General features: G+C 39.2%; 1 protein-coding gene across 1 annotated transcript; it reads right to left on the reverse strand.

The window, feature by feature from the left end:
- Nucleotides 1-1,855: 1,855 nt before the first annotated feature.
- On the reverse strand, nucleotides 1,856-3,405 carry LOC129731258 (ecdysteroid-phosphate phosphatase-like). Its single transcript, XM_055691113.1, has 4 exons — nucleotides 3,091-3,405; nucleotides 2,701-3,025; nucleotides 2,227-2,633; nucleotides 1,856-2,168 (listed from the first exon to the last, which is right to left on the reverse strand). The coding sequence occupies exons 1-4, from the start codon at nucleotides 3,143-3,145 to the stop codon at nucleotides 1,936-1,938; spliced, it is 1,020 nt and encodes a 339-aa protein (XP_055547088.1). The 5' UTR covers nucleotides 3,146-3,405; the 3' UTR covers nucleotides 1,856-1,935.
- Between the last annotated feature and the right edge of the window lie 11,489 nt (nucleotides 3,406-14,894).

Consider the following 14,894-nt stretch of genomic DNA (forward strand, 5'->3'; position numbering starts at 1 on the left):
TGAATGTCGACTACTAATTTCTCTTCAAAAGAAGCTACCCTTTTTCTCACGCGCATTATGCGCTGGTCATTTGGAAACGTTGACTTTCATACATTTGTTTGTTCGTGTGTGAATTGCACACATCTTCCGTGAGTTCATTGGAAGATTTAAAATTTCTTCCTATTTAGACTTCGATTTCCTACGTATCAAACCTCTAAGGTAAAAATCTATTATACATAATTTGTTCCTAGTGGAATAACCTTCATATTTGTTAGCAGTTTATTCCTCATACTGATTGTTTTAATTAGGCCATGATGGGGTGCGATAGGATATGATGAAATCTAATATGTAGTAAGAAAAATAAGGTTTAACATGAAGAATTTTATTGATGAAGCAGAAATAATAAGGTGGAATACTACTATGCGGATTGACAGAATATGATAGAATATGACGATTTGCCTAGATATACTTTACACATTCTGAAGTATTATATCAGGTATCATATTATATAAATTATATAATTATGAAAAATAGTAAGGTTAAAAGATAATTAGGTATAATTAGTTAGATAATAAGCTGTGATAGTGTGCGATGAATTATGTTACATTCCAGTGAATTTTGAGCAGTGATTTCAAATATAACGAAATTTGATGTATTCCCAATAGATTGAAATTCCATGAATCTATTAGTCCACGAGCCTTTTAGTAGTAAATTGAATCGCCGGAACCCTTTTGATAGCTTTAGATAGAAACCGAAGTAGCGCGAAAACGCGAAGGTTTCTGTTGTTTACATCAATCACCGACTCGTGATTGAAGTTGGCAGTCTCTTCCACCTCTCCTGTTTATTTCAAGGCTTTAACTTAACTAATAGTTCTACCGTTGCGTTGGTTAAAACCTTAACGAGCGACACTGATAATGACGATAACGATGATGAACATATTTGCACAAAGTAATGTGACGTTTTGACAGTATAAAGCTTAATGTCGATGTTACTTTCGTGCGCATTTACTTTTATTTTCTACGTGTAAAATGATTATCACAGCGTGTGGACTAATTGCTGGTGCGTAGGGATAATTATTTCAGCCCCCTTGTCCCCTCACATCGTACGGAGATTTGTTTCTTCAAAAGGATTCCCCGAGTTGGCAAACCGACATTGTAATTAAAATATGTGTTTAATCATACTGTCGGGAAAGGGCGCGCAGATACTCCGACGGTTTCTACCGACAAACAACAAGCAGGAAGGCTATTATTTTACACCATTAGTTAAGTAAACAGTCCTGTGAGCATTTGCATTTATGGTTATGCCCAGCACTGCCTCAAGGATATGGACGGATTAACATTAACGTAATGTGTGCAGCAGTAATTGGTGTTTGTTTGAGTACACACATTCCGGGCGATTGAAGTCAGACTTATGAGTTATGGTAATTAAACAAATTTTTTGTGTAAAACTCATTTCTCGATCGATACAAGCTCTTCTAGAACCATACTCTAACCGAGCTAGTTGATATTCCAGGCAATGGTAGCTTTATCGTTTCCAGTATTATAGAATAATTCACAAAACTTTATGAATTATTACCGCCCCAGATAAGACTGCACCCCCGAAACTATAAATCATGAACATAGTTGGAGCATTTTTTCCCCTTTCTGTACTACCTTAACTGGAGCTGGGAAACAGGTGGCGGCAAACTATGCGGAGGTGCTTCTTATCATTTTCCGGAAACGTCAAGTGCATGACTCATATTTTCCGGATACGAAACGAGACCTGGTATGTAAATTGCTTTTACGTGAATTCCGTTTGCTGCCGCACTGGGAACTGACAGCGTCAGCTATCTGACGGCTGCCGGTGCTATCCGGATAATAGAAAATGTTTTGCATGATTTGATGTTGCTTTTATTAGAAACAAAAATCGACTAGTTTGTAACATTTGTTTAGAATTTTTACGTAAAATAAGTGGAATTTAAGACAAGTCCTTCCAATCGAAGCGATCGTTTTTGGAATTTGTGAAGGGCGCGCATGGTGGCCTTGTCATTTTCCAACTGCCGTCGACCGATTCCATCATGACTATGCTGCAGTAGGAAAATTTCAAAATTCTTTTCAGCAGATCCCTCGTTAGAGGGATGTCTGGGTGGACGAATGCACTAGTGCAGGTTTCTAGTGTGGCAGCATGCCCGACGATCAGAATGTTTCCTTCTGCATTTAAGTAAGCACGTGATTAACTTAATATAATTTATCGGATAAGTTCACTAACCTGTGGCTTTAATCAGTTGCTTCGAGAGCTCAGCATTTCTACTGCAAAAGGCCTCGAAGCTCTCCTTCATGGATTGTTTCAAATCTTCCACACTGGTAAGTGGCGTATAATTTTTGGCTGCATTAATTCCCGCACTGGTTAGTTCATCATTCGACAGGTAAGTTGGAATTCCCGCTGGATACCAGGTAAGCCATTCGAGCAGACCTGGCTCTATCCGGATCGGAAGGCTCTCGCGCAATCCAAGACCCTCAATGATGGATGCAGCGGTCTGCACACAGCGGAATGCTGGCGAACAAAACACATGATCGATCCGAACACCAGCCTCTTTCATGGCTTCACCCGTTAGGCGAGCCTGATAACATCCCAAGTTTGTCAGCGGTGTATCTTGCTGCCATATGTTGGGACTCCTATTATCAAAGAACACTTGAGTTTGAGAGGAAAAAATAATCTATAATCTAATTGATAACACGATACCTTGGTGGCAGTGATTTTGGCATGTTCAAGTCTTTTCTCACATATTCTCCGGCATCGTTAAAACTGTATGGAACCCACGATCCGAAGGTGAAATCAACTCGCTCTGCATGCCGTGCAACGTAAACTCGTCTCCCCGATTGCGCTGTTTGAGGTTGTGCCACGCCACTGTCCGCATTCTCCAACACTCGAAGGTTCAATCTTTGCAAAGCGGTCTCGATAACTTTCGCGTTCCGGGGTTCAATTGGGCCACCACTGGCGCTAGACACTACTTTATCGTTTTGCTGCTGCTGCATTGCTACAAGTCTGGTGAGTTTCGGGAACCGAACTGTAATACAACGCTAGCGTTCACAATCGAGTCTATTTATTTATCTCCAATCTCGTTCGAGCAACCTGTGAATGACTGCGTTGAAGCTCCGATTTGCCGAATCATTGTCGGAGCAATCATCGGCGAACACGAGTGAGATAAGAACCGACCTTTAGCGATGAAGTACAAATTCGCGTAGAATCGAAGAATCCCAAATTGTGTATGATTTTTTATATAGTTTTAACACCCTTCTCACAAACTCATTTTGCTAGAACTGCTATAACACAGAAAAAAAAATTTGTTTACGCGTGAAAAAGATGACACAGCAAGTTTGAACTGTCTTCCTACAGGCGAAGTTCGGCCTACTGAGTAAGTCATCTACATATGCTTGCTCACAGTACAGCTGACTGACAGTGACAGTACGTGAAAATAGTGCTTGAAACGCGTTGGCGCTTGTAGGTATGTGTAGTCTATAAGATAAGAGGTTATTCCACTTTGCCGGTGATTGTGACTTTGTTTCATAAGTACAAAACGCCAACTCCGGCATTTGTGGTTGCCAAATGTTGCGGTCCACAACAGGAAATCAAAGCTGAACCACTTAAACAAGCGGTTAGAGTGTAGACGTTTTCGTTCTGAGTTTGTATGACTGGTTTCGCTGATTCTGAACAATACATTTTGACTTTTGACGTAGAACTACGTTTTATTTTAGCATCCCACACAGGGATGCAAACTGAAAAACTGGGACGAAATTTGTCCCTTTTCAAATGCTTATAGGTCGGTTGGTTTTCAACCGATTTTCTTCATTCTTGCAGCAATCGATTGGAAAATTATACACGCATCTGCCCAAATGCATAAAAATGTTGTTTGAATCTACGAACTATTGCAATATTGAAAATTGTCAAGCCTTGTTGAAATAGAAGTAACGTCCTCTGATTGGTCGCTTGCTTGCTGTGTGTGTATGATATGGTGTGATGTGTGTATGATATGGTATGATGTGTGTGTGTGTGTCTGTATGATATGGTATGATGTGTATGTATCTGTATAATATGGTATGATGTGTGTGTGTCTATGATATGGTATGATTTGTGTGCGTGCTGTGTATGGTTTTTAACTCGGCACGTTCTGCTAACTGCTGAATCCGGTTTACGAAATTCACAACCCTTCATTAGTAGACATTATAACTCATTACCCAAGTAAAAATATTGGTTTTATCAAAGTTTTATAGCGCTCAATACAGCCAAAAAAGCGCTATGAAACTTTGATAAAACCAGTGTAATGAAACACTCAATGCATTTATTAATAGTGTACGTAGTTGTACGTCATTTATACGGTCGTGTGTTGGATACAACCTCCTACTTTATTTTGACTTTTTTTAGATATTATTTATTTATTATTCTATTTCCATCTGACCTTATAGGTCTTCATGAAAGTTAGTGAGTTAGTGAGTTATGAAAGAAATCATACATAAAGCTTGCTTTATTTAGAATCCGGAACAAATGATTTAGCTCTATCTCGGAGTTGATTCGATTGAGGAAAATTTAGAAATTCAAACACCAGTCAAAATTTAAATTCAAATTCAGGTAAAAATCTAGGTTGAAATTAAAGTTCAATTATAATAAAAACTACGGTTTCACCCATGTAAAAGATCGATAGAAGAAGAAAACAATCTCAAACAAATCTATGCGCAGCCATGCTGCGTTGAAGTCAAAAACTTTTCAATTGCCCTGAAACGTGAACTTATGCCTCATTAATGAAACACGAAATCAGCGCTGCTGCGGTGCTTCTTATGTTTAAAAAAGGAGTAGGGGTGCACTTGCAAAAAAGTAAAGGTAAGAAACTACTCAGCAGCTTTTTCCCCCATCATCGTTCAGCTTCTGTGGGGAGAGTCACGCGTGTTTGACGCATCCTTCTTTCGTTATTCCCGTGTGCTGCTACAGTGTGTCTGCTATGCAGTGGCCAGCGGAAATCACCTCGCGAGCAGCGTTGGATAAAGTGAAAAAGAAGAAAAACAACTTTACCTCCTCCCTAGACTGAGTCAAAGCTCAAAACTGGTTGGTACAACGGTGACGATCCGCCCAGCGGCATATCGCTGCTTAAAATTCTACAGCCATCTCTTTGCTTAAAGCCCGATGGGAAAGTTTTCCACTCGGTGTTGTACAATAAAAGTGGAGATGAGTTTTTTTTTTACTTTATTCCCGACCCTTGTAGCTACCAGATTTGATTTTGTCTTGGGATGTGTTTTTTCTCTTTGGCTCTTACTAACAACGTCGATAGGTTATGATTTTGCCGGTCGCGCTCGAGTGGGTTTCAAAAATCTCAAATTTCACATTTTTCAATCAACTTGCTTTGGCATTACTATCACGAACGTTTGTATAGGGAGAGGAATTTTTTCAGCAGTAAACAAACGTGCGATCAAATTTTTCATAGTGCTCTGCGCGTTCGTCTGATTTAGAACCAAATTTCAGAAAATCTCATTAAAAAATCAAATTACAGCTCTAACTAAGGTCAGAAGGCTCATGCCTTCTGCGGCCTATTTTTTCCCATGATCTACGTTCGCGCTGTTCGTAGTGTCAGCACAGTACAGCCGGAAGGAAGAGCGAGTGTCAGTGCTAAATTAATTTTCCATTCTAGCAACCGCGAAGTGTGAATCGGCCTGACTCTAACTGACTGACTGCCTGACTGAGTGAGTGAGTGAGTGAGTGACTGACTGTGCAGTACTGTGCTCTGACTGGTGGGTTGGACGGTTGACTGGCTGACTGAATAACACATGCTGTACGTATCACCTTTCACCCCCCCCCCCACCCCCCCTACTGGGACTGATCGCACGGGGCTGATGGCGGTGTAGGTACACATGCAAGAAAATGGATTATGATTGCAAAGTTGACTCACCTAGCGGCTCCTGTTTGGAGCCTGGGCTAAGGCTGTGCGAGATTTTGAATAATTTCGTGCTAGACTTTCAGTTTCAGTTGCGATCAAAATTTCTAATTGTTATATGGTTCCACAAACATCAACAACGCTGAGCCACGCAAGATTAAAAAGAATTTGCAGGATCAAGCTCTGCGAGGATACTCAAACGATGCCCGAAGCAACGCGACTCCACAAAGCGATGTTTACAGACCAAACCAAAGACAGTTAAAAAAGAGGACGGTAGTCTTATCTGGGGTTACGGCCTAGAGAGTCATTATAGATTCCTAGCGAACAATTGAAATTGGAGCAGCAGAGCTCGTGGCAACGGTGTGTAGCACCCGACGAATCAATTTCGGTCGCTCGCAGGTAATACACGGAAGCTTTAATCAATTGGGCATTTGGATCCTATGAAGTCTCGGGGACCAGGACCATGACATTCTACACTTTTTTTTTTTCAAAAATCTAATAAGATTAAACTCATATATGTTTTTGTGCAAGCTTCACCGTGACCCCAAATAGCTGGCGGAAATTCAAGAGAAAAGACGAAAGACTACCTAAACCTCTCTTCTACACTCCTGAAATTAATGTAGAAAATTATAGATTGCTATATCCACAGGGAGTTCCAAGAACGCACCACTACACGAAGATCAACACGCTTACCAACCTGGTAAATCGACGAAAACTACTCTTTATAGCATAGTGGCTGTTCTTGAAAAGTCGCTGAAGTATCGAGAGACGGCGCTTGACGCATTTCTTGATGTTGAAGGCGCTTTCGACAATACATTCTATGCTTCGATCAATACAGCTGTCCTGAAGAGAAGCTCTAATAACACTACAATGAGCAGGATTCAGAATATTCTCTCGAGCAGAGAAATCACTGCTACATTGACAGATGCTTCAATCACGATCTCAGCGACACGGTCTTTGCTCCTCGGTCTCTTGCTTTGATTGTTGTCCATTATAGGGAAACTGTTCTATTATTCATCTCAGCCCATATATTCATCTCATACAACATGAAAACACAATTGGAAACAGAAAAAAAAATTCTAACTTAATTAATCTACTAATCCATTTCACATAATTTTGTTTTAACTTTTTTTCCGTTCTCCCAAGTTATCGATAACATAATTCTTTTGCAGATTTTTTTACTTGTGCGTACATAATTTTTTTCATCTTTATATGTTTATTTAAATTTATTCCGTAAAACTGGGCACGTCCCGCAACGTTGGCTTAAATGACTATTCTACTGAAAGCTGGCGAACTGTCATTAGTTTATTCTGTATTTCATGCTGTCTCGGTTCCCACAGTTTGCTATTATTATTTGAAAATTTGCCGCCAAAAAGAACTTAAATATAGAACGCGTAAATTGTTTTCGATTATTTGATTGATTCTAGTGATGAAGAAAGTGATTTCGCAAAACAAATTTCCTTATACGCGATTAAGAAAATGGTTTTTGGAAAGATTCGGGGCGACTTTCAGCCTTGTAAATACCCAAAAAAAAACGCCATACGGAGGAAGGTGCCATCCAGCGTTTTAACAACGGTCTATACCGATGACCATTTCCAACGCCGCTTTCGAACGCATCTTAGGTTGTTTTTGAAGATTGAAACAGCGGTAAAGGAGAAAAATGGTTTTTTATACAACGACCGAACGAAACGGGAAAATAGTTGGTAATACTCCCGAGCAGATTTGCTTAAACCTACCAGGTTTATTGAATAATATTGGCCAATCTTGTGAGGATTTGAGCTTTCCGCATCGTTTAGGTTGCAGACCAAAATGCCAACCAAAATGGTCATCTCAATAAAAAACCTATACAAAATGTTTACCTGCCCGAAAAAAACACCCTGTGCAAAATTTCAGCTCAATCTAAACATATAAAAATGCAGCTCTGTCTTTTTTGTCTGTCTGTCTATCTGTCTGTCTGTCTGATTCATATAGGCTTGGAAACTACCGAACGGATCGGCGTGAAATTTTGTATATAGGGGTTTTAGAGGCCGGAAAAGGTGACTAAGATAGTTCGAGACCCCTCCCCCTTCTGCAAGGGAGGGGTCCCATATAAATGAAACACAAATTTCTGCACATCTCAAAAACTAGCCAAGCAAATGGAACCAAATTTGGCATGTGGATGTTTTTAGGAATAAAAAATATGTCGATGTTGATTCGACACCCTTCCCTCTTCTGGAAGGGAGGGGTCCCATACAAATGAAACACAAACTTCTGCACATCTCGAAAACTAATCAACCAAATGGAACCAAATTTGGCAAGTGGATGTTTTTAGGAGTAAAAAATATGTCCATGTTAGTTCGACACCCTTCCCTCTTCTGGAAGGGAGGGGTCTCATACAAATGAAACACAAATTTCTGCACATCTCGAAATCTAATCAACCAAATGGAACCAAATTTGGCAAGTGGATGTTTTTAGGAGTAACAAATATGTCCATGTTGGTTCGACACCCTTCCCTCTTCTGGAAGGGAGGTGTCCCATACAAATGAAACACAAATTTCTGCACATCTCGAGAACCAATCAACCAAATACAACCAAATTTGGTATGTGAATGTTTTTAGAGGTAACAAGTATGTCCATAGTGGTTCGACTCCCCTCCCTCTTCTGTGAGGGAGGAGTTCATAACAAATGAAACACAAATTTTTGCTTATCTCGAGAACTAACCAACTAAATGGAACCAAATTTGGCAGGTGATTGTTTTTAGGGGTAACAAATATAATGGTTTGACACCCCTCTCTCTTCTATAAGGGAGGGGTCCCATACAAATAAAACTCAAATTACGCACAGCTCGAGAACCAATCAAGCAAATATAACCAAATTTAGCAGGTGAATGTTTTTAGGTGTAACAAACATGTCCATAATGTTTCGACACCCTTCCTTCTTCTGGCATGTCTCCAAATACCATTTCGAAATCCAAGATGGCGACTTCCCGTTTCTGAAAAATAGCGGCAAATGACCTTATACCACCAAACATGGGTATTTCCGGAATTGTTATGATGCGCTGAAGCTACAAATCGACCTCAAACATTAATTTGAATTGTAAGATGGCGACTTCCGGTGTCTGGAAAACAGCCGAAAATGACCAAATAACACCCAATATGAGTGTTTCTTCAACCAGATTGATGCTAAGAGGCCGAAAATTGTCTCCTAATGCCAATGTGAAATCCAAGATGGCGACTTCCGGTTTCTGAAAATCAGCGGCAAATGACCATATACCACCCAATATGGGTATTTCCGGGATTGTTATGATGCACTGAAGCCACAAATCGACCTTATACAACATTTTGAATTGTAAGATGGCGACTTCCGGTGTCCGGAAAACAGCTCAAAGTGACCAAATACCACCCAATATGAGTATCTCTGGAACGAGAATTAAGCTGAAAATTGACCTCAGACACCATTATGAATTGTAAGATGGCAACTTCCGGTTTCTAAAAAACAACCAAATATGGCCAATTTCCATACAAAATGAGTATCTTCCGTACCAGAATGATACACAGGAGCTAGAATCGACCACAGACACCCTTTTGAATTCGAAGATGGTGATATCCGGTTTCTGGAAAACAGCCGAAAATGACCAAATAACACCCAATATGGGTGTTTCTCAAACCAGAATGACGCTCAGGGGCCAGAAATTGTCTCCAAATACCATTTTTAAAATCAAGATGGCGACTTACGGTTCCGGATCACCGGATCCAGAATGATGCAAGGAGCTATGAGTTGACCTTAGACAACAGTTTGAATTGAAATGACAACTTCTGGAAAACATCCGCAAATAACCGAATACTACTACATATGGATAAGTCCGTAATCGAAATTGTGTAAAGAAGCCAAGCATTGACCCTGGACACCATTTAGAATCAGAAGATGATCACTTTCAGTTTCTGGAAAACAACGAAAATAACTGAAATGCACCCAATATAAATTCGGAATAGAGGTCATGTACAAAAACCAAAAGTTGAGGATGTTGCCATTCCGATGAAACCAATTATTTTTAAACGATATAATCCAATCGCAAGGAATCAATAAATTTGATATGTTTCAAATTATTAAATCAAACACTAAAATAGGCGGGACGAAGTTTGCCGGGTCAGCTAGTCGGAAATAAAATTGAGTAGTGGTTCACGCCGACACTTGCGTCGTACAAGCGAGGCAAAACACTTCGTCTTCCGAGGCCGACCAATTGAGTCCGCATTCAAAACACTCATCATCTTCGTAATATTATTACGAACATTCACTATCGAGCACAAAAAAACAACAGTTTGACATTTCATCAAATAGCAACGATTCGGCTCGTTGCTATCGCGTTGCCAAATTTAATAACTCGCTATTACCCGAGGTGGGGATTGCTATTTCCCAAACCAACATAGCAACGCCCGGTGCGGTTGCCGCGTTATGGTGGGAGTTGCCAAACTAGCTTTAGAAACTTCAATTTAGCCACTGGTGGGCTACCAGCGATAGCGGATAGCGGCCACAGCTGTGGGGTAGCAATGGATAGCGTACTAGTTGCAGCGGATCTTATCATCGATAGCAGCTTGGCCAGCTGATGCAGGGACAGCGGATACCAATGGCAGCGTATAGTTGCCACAACTGTGGCATGGCTACCAACAGCGTAGCAGTTGCAGCGGGTATATCTGACCATGAAACATTTATCCAATAATTGAATGAAAATTGCCATTGCAGCAATCGGCCTTTTTCAAGGCTACTAAATGTTTTTGGAAGAGCATAATGAATGATTATTAATAAACTGCAACTGAGGCTTAATGCTGCTGCAAATGCATAGCAGTGTGATGTTTATTACGATTGTTTGATACTGTGCATAACAAGCGGTATATAAGAAACAAATCCGATTTCAAACAGATAAGTTCGGCACGTTCTGTTCACGATGCTGAGTCTGTTTTAGAAAATTCACTACACTTCATTAACAAGGATGTAACGCCTTGAAGAAGACGGTTATGGTTAGACATCCCAGCGGAATTTCGACCTTCATACTCATGTCTACCATCGGCAATATCAAACACACAACAATCTGCTTCCATGCGACACGGGGACGGGAACATTTTTTTCTTCCAAGCCGCACAACACGACACAATACATATTATTTTGTTGCCTTTATGAGAGCTCTATCGTTCCGTCTCGACAGAATGTCCACAAGAAAACGTTTTTGTACATCCGTGTTACGAAACTGAGATAATCTGTAGGAACTGAAAATAAAGGCGGATCCAGAATGAATGGGATGTATTTTTCGTACATGAGTTTTACGACATACGAAATAAAATTTTTCGAACGTTGTAGAATGGTATAACTGGAAATAATTTAGCCACATCTATTTTTCCAGTTATATTATTCCACAACGTTCGAAAAATTTATTATGTCAGAGCGGATATCGCACGCTATCTGACCATGAAGCATTTATGAAATTATTGAATGAAAATTGCAATTGCAGCAATTGGCTTTTTTTAAGGCTACCAAATGTATTTGGAAGAGCATAATGAATGGTTATCAATAAACTGCAACTGAGGTGCACAGCGGTGTGATGTTTATTACGATTTGTTGATACTGTGCTTAACAAGCGTTATATATAATATAAATCCGATAAGTTTCCGGTTTAGGAGGTTGTGTCAACCTCAAACGAAGGATACGCGGTTGCGAAGGTGGATGGAGTGTTCTACTGCAGTTGGTATGCTCCACTCCGTTGGTCTATCGAAAGGTTCACCTAGATGGTCGACCCGTTATCTATGGAGCTGACGAGAATAACGCCGTTGGTAGTGGCTGGCGATTTCAACGCTTACGCTGTTGCGTGGGGAAGCCGCTACACGAACCGGAGGGGTCAGATCTTGTTGGAAGCCCTGGCAAAGCTTAACCTAGATCTGCTCAACGTTGAGACCAAGTGCACATTCAGCAGAAATGGGGCGGAGTAGATCATCGACTTGACGTTCTCCAGCCAAGAACTAATCGTGAACTGGAGGATAGACGATGGCTACACTTAAAGTGACCACCAGTCGGCCTGCTATAATGTAGTCCATAACATCCTGTCCCCCGTCTGCACTCTTCTGAGTTAATTGATTTGTAGAGTTTTTGAGAATGCCTTTTTTAAGGCTTATTCTTTGAGTTTCTGATTGCTGCTATCCAAGTGGGCTAGTCCAGGCCAATCACGTCGCGGCTTCATGAGGCGAAACCGAGCCAAGGTGTTCGAGCCAATCCAGTTGCCCTCTTAGAAAAGGACGAAAGGGTCCCTGCTAGAGATGGTCGGGTTTGGCTTTTTTCAAACCCGTACCCGAATTTCTTTTTTTCGGTTGAAACCCGAACCAGACCCGAACCCGTCACTTTTGTTTTCGAGCAAACCCGAACCCGAAAATTTTATTTTTGTGAAACCCGAACCCGAAACTGTGAAAACCCAAACTCGAGATTTTTTTTTGGGGTCGGTTTTTTGTACCAATTTGAGGCTGCCCTGAAGCTTAGGGTCTGGAATGGTATTGAAATGTTAGTGATTTTAATTTTTTTTTAGGCTGATAAATTGAATTTCAAAATGGTATTGGCTTCAGGCATTTAGTCTGATTCATAGGAACCAAAAGTAGCTATTCTAGACTCAAAAATGGCATCTGGGGTCGATTTCCGGTCTCTGAGTTTCTTCTCAATTCCGGAACGGAACAAAAACAACGCTCTATCGTTTTGCAGCTTAGAGGGAAGACAAACTCGTGTCGAATGAAAGTATGTTAAAAGAAGTGTCGTACTCTCAGCCACGCAATAATAATTTGTTACGCTGTTGTGTGTTGCATATTGCAGTTGTGCGGCTAAGGGTTTAACAAAATTCTGTTCGTGCTGATGTTGACTGGTGGTAGACATTGGAATGGAGTCCGAAATGCTGCTGTGAAGTCGAATTAACTATCTTTCCTAAGACGGTCCATTATTTTGAATGAGGTACATTTTCTTAAACAAATCCAGCATTTTCAGTAGATCACGATGAACTTTTGCTTGAAATCAGATTAGTTGTGTTTATATCGGTATTTATGCATAGTATTACTGAGTTTTGGCGAACATCAAACTATTGCGTATCTATTGCAGATTTTGATGACAGCACAGTGGTATGAGAGCTCAAAATCGTGAACTTATTTTTTTCACTCTCAAAATGACGGTTTTATTGACATACTATCTTCAGAAGATATTCAGTATATAAACAGACTCAAAGAATGAAAACGCATGTCAGTTCGGAACTCCGACCTAGTGTCACTGTAATATCTAAATTTTTAGTTTTAAGCTTTTGAGAGACGGTGTCTTCAGCAAAGTTGAAGATAATGTTGCTACAAAAATTTTGTTGAAGACTCTAGTCTAGTTTTAAAGATATTAAAGTTTACCTCTAAGAATTAGATTTTTTTTAATCAACTGCAAAACTGTCGCATTTGGAAGGCTATCGTCTAAACACATAAATTTGTGGAACTCACAACAAAGTGAGCTTCTATACAAATCGTTTTATTGACAAAAAAATGTCTTTTTGAATTGTATATCTAGCAATGAAGATGGTGGAAGGAACAAACGTTTCAATCATTTTCGTAAAGTAATTATAATAGTAATGCGTACTATGCAGTTCCACAAAAAATGTCCCTGTTTTAATACTTTTTTTAATAGTCATTTTTGATTTGCCTGAAACATTGCTTAGACATTTCTATGGGCAAAAGATGCCATTTTGCGATATTGGTTTAATTTTTTGAAACACGACTCATTTTAGAAAAGCTTGTAAAAATTGCATATAAAGGCTACCCGTCGCTGTCGATTTTTGTTTGTTTAGCGCACTAAGGAGTGCCGCGACGTCGTAGTAGAGATGTTTGTGAGATGTGAATATACCGGCAACGTATTTCGGCGGTTAAAATTCCACGGGGTGAAGCGAAAATTCATCTATATCATCATCCATCGGTACTAGGGAGCTGAATGTTTCAAAAATAATATGGAAACAGTTTTTGTATTCGAGCAACTATTACTTTTTATTGAAAAAATATGTGCGAATTATCTCACAAAAGACACTGAAACTATGATTAAAAAAAACAAATATTTCGTTTTTTTTTTGACTCTGTGGCAATTACCTTTATAATTTATTTATTTTTTCGATGAAGAGTAACAAACCAATTTATTTTACTTTGGAAACAAAAGTTTTTATTTCAACAAGTACAACTGACATTTTGTCATAGAATAATCACCAATTTGTTAAGAGGTGCGTTTAAATGTTCCTGATAAATTCATGGTGAAATTTCATAGGAATAGTTTCCACTGTGAGTAAGTATGGTTTTCGTAAGAAAATATATGTCAAATGTTCTGTTTGAAAGAATATCAAGAAATGATCTATAATCGTTATCGAGAAAATTATCTTTTTAACGGAAGTTACCAACTATTGAAGCGATGATTGCTAAAGCGGTAAAAGTATATATTATAAAAAAATACCATAACAACACGTTTCGCACGTTCTCTTCGCACATTTTAATATATTTTGTAACAATGTTATAATAAGCGTTATAGAAAAACAGATATTTACTCTAAAATAGGAATAAATTTAATTTCTCGTTCTTTTGAAATAATGAAGGTTTAAACAAATACTATTTAAAACCTAATTTTTCTGAAGCCGCATTAAAACTTTATCGCGCAGGCGATATACTTTCCCCATGAAAATGGGATTGCATTTGAAAATATCTCTTGGCATTTATCGCAATTCCAACATGTTGTACTTTATACGTACCCATCCAATCATTTCTAAATTGAAAATGGAAGAAAAAAAATCTAAAATAGCAATGTTCGAGAGTTGGTCAAGGATAAAATATTTTAGTTTAGAAATTTGTCACGACAAATGTTCACGAATGTATTGATGAAAATACGGCTCGTGGTGATAATTTAGAAAAATTAGAAACATTACTGGTTTCTCCTATAAAATCACCAAATTGAAAATAGGTAAATGTAGAATATTTCTAACAAACCACTTTGTGACAGTTACCAA

The sequence above is a fragment of the Wyeomyia smithii genome, chromosome 3 (assembly GCF_029784165.1).
Source record: "Wyeomyia smithii strain HCP4-BCI-WySm-NY-G18 chromosome 3, ASM2978416v1, whole genome shotgun sequence".
In the NCBI taxonomy this organism is placed as follows: Eukaryota; Metazoa; Arthropoda; class Insecta; order Diptera; family Culicidae; genus Wyeomyia; species Wyeomyia smithii.

Coding starts and splice junctions, on each gene's coding strand:
- LOC129731258 (XM_055691113.1), bottom strand. CDS start 3,145: ATGATTGCTCCGACAATGATTCGGCAAATCGGAGCTTCAACGCAGTCA. Junction 3,026..3,090: donor TTCAACGCAGTCATTCACAG/GTTGCTCGAACG, acceptor GTTGTATTACAG/TTCGGTTCCCGAAACTCACC. Junction 2,634..2,700: donor CCAAAATCACTGCCACCAAG/GTATCGTGTTAT, acceptor CTTTGATAATAG/GAGTCCCAACATATGGCAGC.